At 45.7% G+C, this 16,521-nt stretch overlaps 1 protein-coding gene across 1 annotated transcript in view; it reads left to right on the top strand.

Moving 5' to 3' along the window:
• PRKAR1B (protein kinase cAMP-dependent type I regulatory subunit beta) overlaps positions 1–16,521 on the top strand; it is a 94,225-nt gene that overhangs the window by 48,449 nt on the left and 29,255 nt on the right. The window contains exons 5-7 of the mRNA XM_074158323.1: positions 3,920–3,981; positions 5,203–5,249; positions 13,577–13,735. Of these exons, the coding sequence (XP_074014424.1) occupies positions 3,920–3,981; positions 5,203–5,249; positions 13,577–13,735 (268 nt within the window). The remainder of the gene's footprint in view (positions 1–3,919; positions 3,982–5,202; positions 5,250–13,576; positions 13,736–16,521) is intronic.

Genomic DNA, 16,521 nt, shown 5'->3' with positions numbered 1-16,521 from the left:
TGTCAAGAGCTTTGGCTCTGGAGAGGGTGAGAAGAGCCCTCCGAGTGCTGGAGCTGAGCTGGGATGTGCTGGGAGCAGCTCATCTCTGGTGGCCATGGTCTCGTGAACCAACAGCTGAAATGCCAACACTGGTGCTCTACGTTCTTCTTCCATCACCTGAATAAGTCATCTGGAGACAGGACAAACGATACATTATCAACAAAATAAGGAAATCCCTCCGAGTGGTTCTTGTCTATGGCAGAATCATAAAAATCCTGGCCGGTGCAGGGCAGAAGGTGGAGGCCACTGTGTCCCTGGGGCTTGGCTCAGGAGGGAGAAGGAATCACGGTAGTTCAGCATTGGGTGAAGACTTCACTACTGATTTTCTGGTTTGCTGTTTGCACTGGAATAAAAGCTGCTTGTGCTTGAAAAAAAAAAGTTGGTTGTTAGGAATCTGCATGTGTGTGTCTGGCCCTAATTATTTAATGAAACCTTCAAAGCCAAGAAATGCAATGACCTGCTTTTGCAGAGCTGTAGAAGGTGGCTCCAGCCTTCGCTTGATGGTGACACGGTTGCAGCACTGTATTTGTAAGGGATTTTTTTACTATAATGATCAGAAGGTGATTTTGAATGACTTAGAACCAGGTGCATGGTACAGGAAAAACCAATAGGCCTTATTTTTGGCCCTGGCCATATTATTTGTGCTTTTAGCGAGTGACACTTCTTAACTCATTCAATATTTAAAGATTTACTTGTTTTCTCTACCTAGGTCACACGGCTGAAAGGCATGTGGAGCACAGGGCGTTTATTGGGGAGGTGGAAAATATGTCTGCTTATTGTAGACTCAGATTTTGCCTTTGGTCAGGAACAAATTTTTCAAATTTTCAAAGTACTTTGGCGTGTTGATCCCTGGGACATTTTGGTGTTTATTTCAGACACTAAGAAAATAATCAAAATGGATTCTATGCTTCGTCTGAATTAAATCAGAAGCCAGATTTCATACAGGGACTTTCAGTGTTCAGTACTTTAGGAGATGATAATTTCCAAAGGGCGGCTTTCTTTGGTGGCTCTCTGAATGGCCCGGTTTTTTGGCTGCCAGACTCGTAGGTTGAGAACCTTGGAGGCCGCCTGCTGATCTGCATCGTCTGAGGGCTGAGCCTGCTTAATGAATCCCAAATTGAGCATCCAAAAGCAGAAACACTTTGACTCATTAATCACTGTGAGAGATCTTGGTCTAAACGTATCAATTAGCACCATGAGTTCCCTTGTAGAAGAGAAACTTGACAATGTGTTTCCAGTGACAGTCGTGGTAGTATTGGTCACTTACATTTATTTATCAAAGATATGCCCTTGTTTCCCTTTGGAGATGTAAGTCAACGTCGCCATGACTTTGGGTCCCTTGTGTGTCTGTGTGTTCGTATGTATTTTAGACTAATGTTTGATGACGTGTCCTTCAAAGGTCGCTTTAAAAATCCAAGTCTTGGTCTTAAGACTTTGCTGAAACACATCGTATATGGAGTGCTAGAATATTTACACTAATATTCTGCTACACAGCAAAATATCAGTGTAAAACCGCTGTTGCTGCTAATAGGCTTTGGGCTTGTTACACCGTCAGCTGAAAGTTTTCATCTGTGAGGTTTAAAGAAGATGGGTTTTTTTGATAAAACTAAAAGGTGTTGTAGAAATGAAATGTGGAACGTTTTGCAGAAGGGTGCAGTGCTATGCATAATTTATTGGGCACTGTTTTTACAGTCAATCACTAAGTTATAAATAAAATAGAGCCTTAAAACAAAGATGAAAAGGTGAAACTCTGGGTAGCTATCTCCTCTGTATTTCTATTAAGGGAAAGAAAAAAAAAGGGTTTCCAAGTTTGTTCAAATGGTCACATTTTGGTGTGGTTATTGATATTCATGGTGTTGTGCCTATTTTTAGATGTAGTCTTTGGATAAGACTTCTCCGCTATGTGAGAGTGGCTTTTCCTCCAGCGCATCTCCTGGAGGCTTGGGGCTGCTTCTGGAGCTTGGTGAGGGCCCCGGGCACAGCCCGGGGGAAGCCAGAGGGAGACAAATGGGCCTCGTCACACTGAATTTCCAGGTCCCAGAGCTGCTGAAGGACAGTTTGGCTCTCCTCATCAACATAAGGTCCCTCAATGGCTGTTCCAGTTTGGCACCAACCCTCCTGGTATCTCCCCCATCCCATCAGAACCAGTGCTCCACCGGGGGCTGGCACTGGGACCAATCCACAGCTGCCACCAGGCCCATGCTTTTGGCCAACACAGAGGTCCCTTGAACTGGAGAAATGCTTGAACCCATTGAAGATCATTAAAAATGAGTTGAGTGGATTTAAGAATACAGTCCATATACTTTTCAGGATAATTTATGGTAGGTCTTTGCATTGGTGCTCAGAATGAGGTGAGAAGGAGGTTTCTCCATAGAGCCTCTGGGCAGGCTTTTTATCTGTGGTGGAGATGTTCCCTGGAGGTGAGCAGGATCAGCACAGGGTGGGCCTGATGAAACAACAGGGGTAAAATATATCATTTTCCTGTAGATCATGGGCTCAGCATCCCTCGCAGGTTCTGCGGAGCAGCAGGAGGTGCCGGGTTTGAAGTCCCCTATGAGTGGTGGTGACGCAGAGGTGCCACACTGAGCTGCTGGAGAGGAAAGACATGACCAGTTTGAACTTAGGAGTGAAACATTTCCTAGAACTGAGCCTGAATGAATTCTGGAACAGTTGAACAGGAAATAAGCTAATAATGGGATTTTACAATATGCATTTCCCATATAAGGCGTTGAAATGCAGCACGGGATTGTTTGCTGATCTTCTGGCTATTTTGATGAAAATTTTAGGTTTCTTCGCAGTTTGTGCTCCGTTACGGCTGCAAGGACTTTGCTCCGTTCTGGGCTGTGGAGTTTCATCTCGCTGCGGCCACGGGTGGTCCCTGGGTGGCCCGTTCCCAGAGCGGGCTAGTTAACAATCAAGAGGGAAGAGACTAGTTAACGATTCCTCCCGGCTGCCTCTTGCGTGTGTCAGGGAGCTGTTTCCTGCAGCCCTCGGACCGTGCGTGGGAAGGGGAAGGGAGGTGGGGAGCGCCTGTCTCGCCCCGCTTCGTGCTTCTGAAAATAAGCTTCCCCCCCAAAATCTGAGGTGGGGAGAGGAAGCCCTGGCTCCGCGGAGCCTGCTGTCTCCCTTCCCGAACAAAAGGCCTGGCTTTGGGCACGTTGCCCGCCGTGTTGGTGCAGGGTGCCTTCCCCTCCTTCCCTGCTCCGCCTGGCCTTTTAAGGCGATGTGACAGCGAGCGGGAGCCCACGGGAAGGTGTGTATCCAGCGGTGATTAATGAGCACAAGGCTCTTCTGCAGCTTGGGTGTTTCTGCAGCCTCGGTCGGATTCCCTCCTCGGGAGGAACTTGCTCAGATTTGCAGATTTTGGCCTCTTCTGCACGTTCTCTCCCGCTCCTGTGCTGCGCTCGCTTAGAGCCCATCTCCCTTTCCAGATGTGCTCCCCGTCGGGGAACAGGTTTTTGCTTGCAAATGCGAGGCCAGATGTTGGGGAGAGGAGGGCTCCCGTTTCTGCTCTGACACGTACCCAAACGCTGAAACCTGCCTGCTTAGAGAGTGAAGCGCTGAGGCTGGCGAGTGCGTGCGGCGCTGTGAGGGGCAGCCTGTACGCAGAGAATTCAGGAGTTCTTTCAAAATAGCTCGCACTGAATCACGGTCTCACTCAGTTTTAAACCACAGCTTGTGCCAAACGAGTCACGTTGAGTTCTTGCCAAGCAGGGGCTCTCTTTCCACTTACAACTAACATTTTCCTTTTCTTTTTTTTTTTTTTTTTTTTGTTCTGCAGAATCTGTTAATGAAGGCTAAATGAAACAATGGGGGTAGGGCTGCTGGCTAGATAAGGACTAGGCCTGATGCATGAACAAATGTTTCTTTTCTTTTCCAGTGACATATTTGATGCCATGTTCCCTGTCACACACATCGCAGGAGAAACGGTCATACAACAGGGTAATTCTCCCCCTCCGTTTTTTACAGAATCCCAGAATGATATGGGGTTGGAAGGGACCTCTGGAGATCATCCAGTCCAACCCCCTGCCAGAGCAGGGTCACCCAGAGCAGGTCCCACAGGAACGTGTCCAGGCGGGTTTGAATGTCTCCAGAGAAGGAGACTCCACCACCTCTCTGGGCAGCCTCTTCCAGGGCTCTGCCACCCTCAAAGTGAAGAAGTTCCTCCTCATGTTTAGATGGAACTTCCCGTGTTCCAGTTTGTGCCCGTGACCTCTTGTCCTGTCCCTGGGCACCACTGAGAAAAGACTGGCCCCATCCTCCTGACACCCACCCTTTAGTATCTATAGGCGTTGATCAGATCCCCCCTCCTCCTTCTCTTCTCCAGACTAAAAAGACCCAAGTCCCTCAGCCTTTCCTCAGCAGAGAGATGTTCTAGTCCCCTCAGCGTCTTTGTAGCCCTCTGCTGTGCCCTCTCCAGCAGTTCCCTGTCCTTCTTGAACTGGGGAGCCCAGAACTGGTCCCAGTGCTCCAGATGGGGCCTCCCCAGGGCAGAGAGAGGGGGAGGACGACCTCCCTCCACCTGCTGGCCACACTCTTCTTGATTCACATCCCTCTGTTGGAGATTTCACCCTCTTTCTTAATGGGAAAAATAACCTTATTCCATAAAATCCCCAGGGTTCCAAAGGGCTTCGGTCCAATGTAGGTAAATAGCGTTTCGAATTAAAATGCTCATTCCTTACCTGAGGAGAGTCAGGAAGTAAAGAGCAGCTCTGGCTGCGTAAGGGTGGCACGGGCTGGCAGCGAGTAATTAGAGATGGAAAATATTTTTATGGTTGTTGGGAATATTCAGCGCCTCGTTGTGCCGTGTCGTCCTTATCGCAGTTGGCAGCTTCCCTGCCTGCCCGCCGCGCGCTGGGCAGGACGCCGTTACCCTCGGGCTGCGTTAGAGCCTCCTGGGTGTTTACTCTGAGTGAAGTGTTGGCTCAATTAAAAGTGATAAATTAATGCCCTTGAAAGATATTAATAGGAAAAAGAAATCATAGCGCTGTTTTGATTTAGGGAGGCAAATAGGCAAGGCCATTGCGGCGAAGGAATCTCTGCGTGGGTAATCTGGGGTACAAACCTCTGCAAATATGTACAGGGTTAAACGTGGAGAGAGGGAATCATTGAGTAGTTTATCAGACCTTCAGGAAACAATCACCTTTTGTGTTTTGCTTCCAGGTGACGAAGGAGACAACTTCTATGTGATTGACCAAGGCGAGGTGGACGTGAGTACACTCTTGCAGTGTGATACTTGGTTTGAAGCCACACGATACACGTGTACACTCTGGCACACAGCTTGGCCCGGCCACGTGCCGTGGTTCTGTCTCCATTCTCCCTGCAAGAGATTGCACGGGATTGGTCTCATCCCTTTGCTTGTGTTGCGTGAAGTCATTTGTGCCTAATTTTATCATTGGCATGTGTTACACCCTGGCTCGTTTGCCCATTCCAAGCAGGAAAATAGGGTATCAAACCCGAGCAAATGACTCCGTGTTGGGAACCCTCCCCACACCTGGAGGAGCGTGGTCTCCGGCGGAGCGGGCCACCCTGCTGGAATGCACCCCAGGCTTCGCAGCAACCAGAAGGAAAATATTTTCTTTAATCAGTTCACTTAGCTCATGTGTTGGGTTTTTTTTTTTTCCCCCTCAAATTGAGATACAGCCGGAGGCAGTGAGTTTCATCTTAGAAACCTTAATTTGCTTTTAAAATTAGGTCCAAATATACGAACAATGCAGCATATTAATAAAGCAAGGATTATTCTAAGTGTAAAGTGATCTGTCAGACCACAAAATGTTTACAGGAGTACACGGTGGTTTCATCAGCAAGTCTTTGAGACGCAGCTTCTTTCTGAACCTGCCTTCGAAATCGTAATCTATTCACCTCTTATCGTTTTTGTTCCATATGAAACTCATCCTTTCGCAGTTTTGCTACAAGTTCCTCATTCGACCGAATTTTCTGCACACACCTGCCGTACCCACGGTGCTGGGATGGGACAGGCCTGCTCATTAGCAACTTGCTTTTCGGGTGCCCAGATGAGTTTTGTTTGGCATATTTAAAGAAGAAAGTGATTTATTTTAAATCTGGGCAGGAGGCATGCAGTTATTTTAGTGAAAGTTACTTTTTTTTAGCAGGCTGTTTGTGTCAGGAGACCATCTAATTGGTATTGTTGGGAACCGAGAAACCTCACGCGCTGCCTCTGCCTCTGGAACCTGCTCCTCAGGAAATCCGTCTGAGTCACTGTTTCTATCAGACAAACCTCTCAGGAGCAAACATTGCCACATCCACGGGGCCACAAAATAAAAGAGCAATATTTATAGAGCAGTGCTAAAATTTAGTTCTAAAATAATTGGTTAGGGCCCGATGCCGAGCTTAATGAGTTCACTGGCTTTGAATCAGACCCACAAACATACGCAAATGCTCATATTGAAGTTATAGATTAATCCTCTTCAAAAATAATTTGTCCTCCCTCAAAAAACCCTTTAGGAAAGCTTCCTGCGGCGTTTGGCTCGAGGATAGTGGGGGACCGAATGACACCAGAAAACAGTCTGCAAAACCCCTGCAATTAATTGCAAAAAAGATAATCTTCCATATGCACATATTGCGCTTACAAAGCAGTGACAAAATGGGGAAAATAAATGTCCAGGGCCTGGCCAGCTTGGTGTCTGCTCGTAAAAAAGAAAGTGGTTTCTGGATTTTTCTCTCCCTGGTGGTTGCCCCTGATGGCCAAGGTGGCCGCTGCTCTGCAGACGTTGAGCAGGACTTGTTTGCAGCACTGGCTGCTGTATTCTCCGTCGGGTGAGATGGCATCTTAGCTCCCTTCCCAGGAATATCCTGGCACCTGCTCAGAAACACATTTACTGCATCACTACTTGTACATCAGAGGTTCTCCTTGGGTTTTTTATGGAAAGTTGAAATTCTTTCATCTTGACCACAAATAGCCCAAGAAGACACAAGTGTCCAGATCACTTTTCATTCATGGTTTCTTGAGTTCGATAAAGTCTGATGCAGAATAATCTTATCTTTCCCAGAACATTTCAAGGGCCTTTGAGGTTTCTGAGAGAGGGTTAGGGGTACCATCTGAAAAACAGCCACAGCGACTGACTGGCCTCAGCATCGCTGCAGTGCAGTTACACACAGGCTCTTAAGCTGTATTTTATTTTTTAAGGTGTTTTTGAAAATTTTATCCCAGACCCCTGATTTGATGAGCTTCGGAAGCCCTGTGCCTTTAAACACGCGAGCAATTCTCTTGACTTCAGTAGGACTCACAGTTTTGCTAACTGGAGAGCACAGTCCTGCACAGCTTTGTTTTGTGCTGTCAGAGCTGAAGGCAGAAGTTTTCTTTGTATTCCGAGTAGTTTGCAGCCCTCCAGTCACTTAGGTATGATATAGGATATGAATTTTTCCTGCCTCGTCTGTGAGACATGCAACAGCAGATTTTCTAAGCAGTAAGTGAAATAACTGGGTTTTCTTTGAGTAGATTGCAGCTTCGCTTTGATAAACATTCTCAATCCTGGCTCCTCTAATTGCCAAAACTAGCCTCTGCTGGGACAGATCCACAATAACATCATCCTGGTGCTTCTCAGGCACAAATACAGACAGTTTTCTGCCATGAGCTGTGGGACAAATCTATCCTAACAAGTATTAAGAGATGTCATTTGGACCGAGCTTATTTGGGCGGCCAAAATTCCTGACCCCTCTGTCTTGCAAAACTCTTCTGTGACCATCTCCCCCTTCAGCATCCCCTTCCCTCGCCCCGCTGCACCTCACCCCCCCTCTCCCCAGCTGGGTGCTCTCTCCTTCCTCAGCTTTTCCTCTGTTTTCAGCCAAAATACACTGGATTCCTTTACAAGATGCTGTGTAAAACACAAGAAGCCTTCGCTCATCCATTGGTGGACCACAAGAAACCAACTCATCTGCAAGTTAGGAACAATTTTGACACTGAAAGGGTTATTAAGCCTTGGAATGGGCTGCCCAGGGCAGTGGTTGAGGCACCATCCCTGGAGGTGTTCAAAAGCCGGGTTGACATGGTGCTTAGAGACATGGGTTAGTGATGGGTTTTATCAGAGTTAGGTTGTTGTTTGGCCTCGATGATCTTAAAGGTCCCTTCCAACCTGGACAATTCTATGATTCTAAGTTGCAGCTACATCCTGGTAGCGACCAAAGCTGCCTTTGCTGGGGAGACGAGCCCGTTTCCCCCAAAATAAAGCCTGTCCCGGGGCAGTTAGTGCAGAGTAACTCACTCCAGTCTAACTCACTCCAGCAGGTCCCATCCCATGGGGGTGCGTTATCACACCCCACGTGGTGCTCCCCAGAAGAGTTCTCCCACTTTCTGGGCAGCGGTGCTAAAATCTTTGTTTTCTGTAGAAACTCCAGGCTGCTCGTGAGAGAGCTGCTGTTCATGTAAGCCTTGCCAGATACTTTTTTTGGCGTGCTTCCACCCTTCTCCCAAGAAAAAAAAAGTGACTTGGAGAGTAGACAATTGACCCCGAGACTTTAAGCCTGAAGCTGTTTTCTGCCGAGTTCAGCTGGTGTTGGCAAATGCACAGTGGCTTTTAACCCCGGGCCAGGCTGTCTGCCCTCCTCGTGTCCCCGATGGGCACGGGAGTGACAGGTACAACCAGGACTGTGGGATTCAAGGAGCAAATTACTCCCAGAACATCATGACTGACGAGCACCCAGGTTTTCCGTTTTGGGTTTTTGCCATTATAAAATTCCCATCTCCTGGAATAAAGTCATGGCAAAACTGGAAAATAAAAATAATCTATCAACCAAGCAACCAAAACCCAAAAGAAACCACCACCAAAGCCAGAATAACAAAATCACTGTAGGGTGGTTTGAATTTAATAAACTGCAACATTTAAAAGTAATTTACTGTTAAGAGTTTTGGCTTAGGCACCCCAAAGAGTAAGTAAGAGCATTCTAATATTTTCCCTTAAAAATAATCTGAGTCAAATTAGAACTACATTAAAATATTTTAAAATATAGTAACACTTTATCCTCAACTCTTACACTCTCTTGGGGTATAAACAAGCCTCATTAGCAGAAAATAAAATATCTATACATTTCCTGTGTATTACTATGGGCAGCCAAAGAAGACTCACGTGCCCTTCTGTTGGCACCACGCTCAACGGGGACTGTGGGCCAAGGGAGAAGGGCACAAATTTTCATCTGGAAAAGAAAGGTTTTTAGAAATCAGGAAGAGGCAGGTCTTGGAGACCCTGGGGTTTTCCTGTCACACACTGTATGCTACAAACTAGGAACACTCTGCCCAAAGCTGGCATTGGGTGGGAAAGGCCATTAGAGTGTCAGCGGTCACAGTCTTCCTCCCCAGCACGTCGGGGTGGAGGAGAACTGATCACTCCAGACCCGGCCCTGCAGGTGGGTAGAGTTCATACTGGGCAGAGGGTGGCAGGAGGTTCGGAGTCTTCCAGGTCAATTGTCCACCAGAAGCTTTTCTGCTCGGACGAATCTGAACCTGTGCCAAAAAGTCGCTGGCAGAGCTTAAATTATAGTTTCCAGTAAAGATATTGAAAGTACCTGCTAAAGTATGTGTCTTGCAAAAATCTCTAATCCGTATTTCTAAATATAAAAATGACTTCCTGTTTATTATTTTAATCTTATAACCTCACATTTTTTTACTTTAAAAAGCACCGACGACTACCCTTTTTAAAACAGGTGGATTTTTTTTTAGACTCGGCAGCTTCCTATTCTATTTAATGTCGCAGCAACTTTCTCTACAGTCATTCTCAGGTTTTCTTCTTGTAAAACAACAGCAGCCAGACTACAGTATGGGGAAAATCAAAATGAAAACTTTGCAGCATTTTTTCTCACATAGGTTCTGTATTTTCGGTATAAATCTGTATGTTGAGCTATACATGAGCATTGTGGCCAGTAGATAAGGTTATCTTTTGGTTGTAGGTCAGATCTTCTTGAAGCCCTTATTCATACATACAACCTGTCTGATTTGTAAATACACAGGTGAAAATTACGTGGTGGTTGATGTGAGAATACTGCTGGGTTTTAAAACCGCTTCTATTTTATGGTTGGATTCCATAGATTGCTTCTGGCTTGAATTCTTCCATCGTTAATGATCTTTCTAATTTCAGAAGGGTGCTTTTTGAAATTTGAAACAGAACATTTTAAAGTTGGGAGGTTTTCAGCTTGAATTTTTAAGGATTCTCAAGGCAGTCTCCAAGTTTGTATATTTATATTTAAGAAGAGCAAATTCGTGCTACAAATAAAGCATTGGCTTTATTTGAGAAAACTACCCGCATATAAATACCCTTCATGTCTAAGACTTGCTTATTTTTCCAAGAATAAATAAACCTCATCTTCGTTTTTGGATAACAAATATTAAGGCTTGACAAGACACAAAGCACAGATTATTACAAACAGATCTGAGGGAGGGGATTTAAGATCTAAAAGCTGCGATGCCTGGAACAAATTAGATTGTCCACATAGATCACAAAGTGGCAGCAAAAAAATGCTAGAAGTTAACTTAAAATTAGCCGTACAAAATTAAAGTAAAGGTAAATTCGCTCCAGCGGAGCTCAGAGATAGATCATATCCTGCCTTCAAAGGGCAATGTCTGTAAAAATGTCTTCAGCTGCGTGAAGGAAGAAGGTTCCAGCTATTACGGGGCTGTGAGCAGCAGGTCAAGTAACAATTAGGAAGAATTCACTTATGTACTCGCCACTTTGGTGAGAGCTCACAAAAGCCTGAAACCGTCTGAGCCAAAACCTCAGCCCCGCATTTTTCAGGATAAAGAAGGAGCTCGTCTGAGCTGCTGCCGTATAACGTTGGCTTTCATGAGCTGTTCTCGCCCTAAAATAGTTTTACTTCCCACACCTTACAAACGGAGCTACTTTCCTTTCTACTTCTTTTTAAACCATCTATTTTAAAGGGATTCGTAGCGGAGCTGAACTCTGGGTTAAAGGGCAGAATGGCTTTAAACGTGCCACCCAGGCACCTGAGCTTCATCACGAAGACAAAAGTTGATTGTTGACTCAGCCCTTTGCAGAGAATGAACTTTTCTCCTGGAAAACAACAGTTAGTCTCGAGCTGTTTTCTCTTTCAGAGGTTGATACTGGAAATGGCATTTTTACTGGGGGAGTGAGTGCTGGGCCCAAAGATGGTCAGGTCAGTGATTTGGTTTCACCTCGGAGTAGTTCAAACCTGATGCCCTTGGGTTGGGAATGGCCTTTTGCGTGAGCTGTTCGCAGGCGAGACGTCAGACGTGTTTTGGGGAGTCTTGTCAGGTAAACCAGCAAAATTAAAGAAGTCTTGGAGCAGTTTATCAGTAGCCTCTCTTTATAACAACCGTGCAGCAGTAAATGTCCATCCTTCACTTGCTCTGCCTTGAGTTTTACCAGCGTAATTCCCCTCTCTGGGCTGCAGCCGAATCATGCACTTAACAACAACTCTCGGCATACTGCTTAAAAACTACATGTTGGAATGAGTTTATCTCCCTCTTACAATTCAGACCCTCCTGCAATAACAAAACTTGTGCTTTTCAACAAAAGAGCTTATAGAAACACGTATCTTTGGTGGGATGAAAAAGAGTCACAGAATCACAGAATGATATGGGGTTGGAAGGGACCTCTGGAGATCATCCAGTCCAACCCCCTGCCAGAGCAGGTCCACCCAGAGCAGGTTGCACAGGAACATGTCCAGGTGGGTTTTGAATGTCTCCAGAGACGGAGACTCCACCACCTCCCTGAGCAGGCTATTAACAGTCAAGGATGTAAAGTCGGTTGAAGCTGAGGATGTGATCCAAAGATTATTTCCCATAGTCCAAGACTTTCTACCGAGGAGGTGAATTACTGCAGCGAAACCGGGGTCCATCCAGAGAATCCCCACCAAAAGGGGGGGATCCCTGTGTTCAAATACACATCTAGCCAATTTTGCAATGGATTCACTGAGTTTTAAAATCGTCATGCATTCTCATTGTGTCACAAGGCTCTCAGAATCCTAATTTTACCCATCCATTTCTCCTGCTTGTCTCACAAAAAAAGATCCAGGAGCCACAGTATTACCTGCCTCTTTGACCAGGAAAGTGCTGGGGTTTGCCTGGCTTTTTTAAAACGTCTTTCTTTTTTTTTTTTTTTGCTTTCATTTTTTTTCATCACGAGGAGAATCAAAAGAAGAATTCAACGATTTTATTCCTGTGGCGAGTGCAGCTTTTGTGGCCTGAGCTCGCTCTTGTCAATCTGCCACCGCCTGCCTGCTGGGGATTATTTTTACCCTTTATTTCAACCCCTTGATCCCCAGATGCTCGGGGAAGACCCGGAGCCCCGACCCGGCCGGCAGCTCGGCAGCGATGCTGCTGCTGCTCCCTCTCAGCCCATCCCAGGAGGTCTCTGGCCCAGCTGAACCGCTCCGTGGCCACATCCAGCTCCCACCGAACCCTCGTTTCGGCAGGAGCTGGATCAGATCTTAATGGAATATTGGGAAGATAAATTGGGATTGATTCCAGCTGTAGTTTGCAAGATGCCTTTTCATCATAAAATGAAGGTAGAAGTAAAATTAATACTGACAGTTTGTTGAATTTTGACCCCAGTTCATTTATTTTGGTCACCGTCTTTTCTCATGCCCAGCTTGAACACAGCTCTATTTCATACAACTTTTAAAAACTGCTTGTCTGTTACTCAGTAACTGGCAATAGGGTACGGTCTTTCCATTTGTCATAGATTCCTGCTTAAGATAAGAATACCTGTGTATTTTCTTCGTACTGTTTTTCTTCAGGGAGCTTCCAAACCAAATGAAATTCATTCTGGTTGGTTTCTGGTGTTCAGGGAGGTGCAGCCCAGCAGAAACCCCCTGCCCGAGCCCCCCGTCTCCAGTGCAGGTTCTGCACAGCCCTCGAGCACAGGAATTCTCAAATTAGGTGTCACCCAGGAAAAATGCTGTGGTGGTGGCACTGATCCATCCTGTGCCACCTTCACGCCACGTGGGTCTCATATTGCTTCTGTAGAGCCAATATTGAAGACAAAGGATAATTCTGTGTGTGGCTTCTCAAATCCAAAGCACTTCGTAGTCTTCTCTAAGGGAGAAACAGATCTCAATAGCTGTATTTAAATGGTTGTTGGAGGCATTGGGCTTAGGGAAGAAAAAAATGTTCCTTTTCAAAAGACGTTTCCCTGTTTTGACCGTTTTTTGTCTCATGGCTATGGTGCTTGTCAGCAAACCCCGTTACACCTATCAACAAATCTCCTGCCTTTCAAGTTTGACGGGGTTAATAAAAAGCCAAAGTTGTGACAGTTCTGCTTGTTGACTGTCTGAGCCTTGAGCACCAGAGGGAAAACAAGATGCCAGTTAACCCCGGGAGCCGAGAACTGGGAGAGTAAATACAGCCATTGTGCTGGAGCAGGAGGACTCGAGGTTCTGTCCACAGAGCGAGTTGTTGCCCTCGTTGGGGACGGGCTGCGGGAACCGTTTGGCTCTTGTTTTCCTCTTGTGTCCTCAGTGTTGGTGGTTAGAAAGGAAATCACTAAGGAAAACTGCAACTGAGTCCTCAAACTGGTTTTGTTTCTTGTTTTGTCTTGTGCCGTGGTAGGTTTATGTCAACGGGGAGTGGGTCACCAGCATCGGAGAAGGAGGCAGCTTCGGGGAGCTGGCGCTCATCTATGGAACCCCCCGGGCTGCCACCGTCAAGGCCAAGACAGATCTCAAGCTCTGGGGCATTGACAGAGACAGCTACAGACGCATTTTAATGGTAAGTTTATGGAGAAGGGCTTTATGGAGCTGATAATTTTACTTTCTCTGGTAATACCAACACTTCTGTTCGGTGTTCAGCGTGCGCTGGTGACAGAAGGCTGGGCCGTCTGGGTTTCTACATAAAACAGAGAGGACATGACAGTAACACTGAGTAAATTAAATGAACTGAAGGAAAAGGGGACAAGATGCAGCAGAAATGACAAGATGCTGAGTCAGAAATGCAATTGAATAACGTTATTCAGAACTATTATACGTGAATGAAAACCTCAGGAGGCCTCCGTTACCCACCGAAGCTACGCAGATCCTCTCATCGTCAGTCTCAAAATGTTTTTCAGTGCTCTCTCTTGCCTGTGGAGCCTTGGAACTTGTTTTATACTCTCCAGGGCAGGCAATACAAGGCAAATACTGCTCCATAAAAGAAATAGCCTCCTTTGGCCTGTGCCCCGCACCTTTTTATCCAGCACAGGGCCACACGCGTGGTGGCTGCAGGGTCCCTGCCGAGGATTCGTTCCCCTGCTCCTTCCAAACTCCCAGGTTTCTTCAGCAAAGCCCAACAGACCTCCAGGGCACCGGGGGTGTCCGCTGGGTTTTGGGTTTGCTGCCCTTTCTCCAGTGGAAACTTCTCATTAACTTTAGCAATGTCATAACTTTTTTTTTTAGTGTTCATTTCCGATGTCCATGTGCATATCTTTTCCTTCCCCATAAAATATTCCTTTCTTTTTGATAATTAACAGACAGATAACTCTATTTAAAGCTCCTTTCTCAGTAGGGCTTGTCTCTAAAAGCTGCATTGTTTCGTTCTAATCTGAAGGAAATTGCACTATGCTCTCGGCATAATAAAGGGGTGTGCATTTTGAGATCATCGCTATTTCCAGTGGATGTCACGGAGAACAGAAAAATTAGCAAAAGAATTGAGTAGATTTTACACTTAAATGATTAGTCCTTAAGCAACAGAGTGTAAGAGTGATGTTTATTGATGCTGTGTGGTGACTGTTTGATGTCTGCATGGAACGTTGCTGGTTCTCACTCTGTGTTTCATGGACATAAACGAACATCACACTGAGAGTACGTCTGATGGAAACGTACTCCATCCCAAAATATACAGCCCGATCACTCCAGGACAAAATAGAGGGTTAATGACAAGAACTGAACTGTCTCCTCTCTTGTGGATCAGCAAGAGGAATAGATTTTGAACACTCCCCGGTGCGGGGGAGCGGGCAGTGGGAACTGAGACCTTTCTACAAGATATTTCCAAAACATAGAGCTGGAGAATTTCCTACCAGCTTGAAGAGGCACAGTTAATTTATTTGTCCCATGTCCTACGTGGAGGCTGTGGAGGGGTGTCCGGGTTAACTGGTGCAATGAACCTGTGTGCTGCAAGGTATATCCAAGGTATAACAGAGAAGGAATGCAGGAGGGAAATAAATGTCAGGAGAAGCCACATATTCCTTGGCTTTTTAAGCATAGCTTTTTACAGCTGCCTGTGACACTGCCACTAAAGAACTGCAGGGACATTCACAAGTCTTGTAGCCTGGAGGTAATTTCAGTTTTAGCGCTGATGAAGATAGCGGTGCCTCACATCATCCGACCCTGGGAGCTTTCAGGTTGGGTCATGTGTCCGTTACCATCTGAGAGCAGCCCGCAGAAGATGAATATTTGATGCAGAGACAGGATTTTACTAGAAGGGTTTGAAGACTCAAGTGGAAAAGACGGTTTTTAAAGCTAGCTTTAGCCATACATACAACCTGAATATCACGGATGTACTACTGTTTGATTCTAGTGTATCAGATTTTCAATTTGTGATTGAAATTTGTGATTTGCAAATTAATTTACATAGCCTGAACCAGCGATCGCTGTACCTTACCCAGCAAGCTCAGTTTCTGCAGCTGGTGAGACCTTTAACGTAACACGGAGGTGTTTTCTCTCCCTCTCTCTCTTTCTTGTGTTTTTTGTTACAGTTGAGGCCATTAAAAATTGGTGGTGTGTTGCATTACAGTAGATACCCAGGCAGTGTAATTGCAGTATTCCCAATCCTTAGATGGGAAATATTTCAGGTAACATGGTGAATTAATTGCTGCAGGTACAGAAAATGTCCAGTTTTAAGTGCTGTCTGTGGTGAATGCAATTTTCCCATCCAGGCTACACCAGTTCTCTGGTCGTTTCATTGATTTGTAGGCGCAGCGCGGATCATTCCGTTGCTGTCAGTGGAACGAGACGCCTGTCTCCGTGCAGTCGTGTGGGGGCAGGTTACAGGGCTCCCTGCACATTTTCCTTGAGCCCAAGAATTAATTACATCATGTTTAAGTGGCTGTATTTCATACCTGAAGGGAACTCCACCGTTCCAGGGCTGGTTTTGCTGTACGTGGTTTCACGATGCAGCAGTAGTTGCCTTTCAAGTCCCAGAAACACGATTTCCTGCCATTTAGCCTCTAAATTTATGTTTTTAGAAAGCTGCTGGGTGTTTTGGATGTAGAAATGATTCTGCCTTTAAATAAGAGGTAGTAATGCGTAGGATATCTTTTGAAATATATCATTTCACATGATTTTAAAACTGAGGGAGCATTTTTTTCTGTCTTATTTTCAGTTTGCAAATACTTTAGTCCAAGGGATCAATGATCTTTTTCTCCCAAAGTTGTATTTTTTTTGTGCAGTCAGATAAAGCCCTCCCATAACCTGCGACAGTTTTCTGCCTGCGTTCCTTCTTGGCCGTCATCAGCCTCATGTTTTCTCAGTCCAGTGTTGAAATTTTATTCAAGTTGTAAATATTTATTTGCAAATCATGCC

This window comes from Numenius arquata, chromosome 14 (assembly GCF_964106895.1).
Source record: "Numenius arquata chromosome 14, bNumArq3.hap1.1, whole genome shotgun sequence".
Taxonomy (NCBI): Eukaryota; Metazoa; Chordata; class Aves; order Charadriiformes; family Scolopacidae; genus Numenius; species Numenius arquata.
Note: the sequence above shows the minus strand (reverse complement) of the source record. Positions and strands in the feature narration are given on the sequence as shown.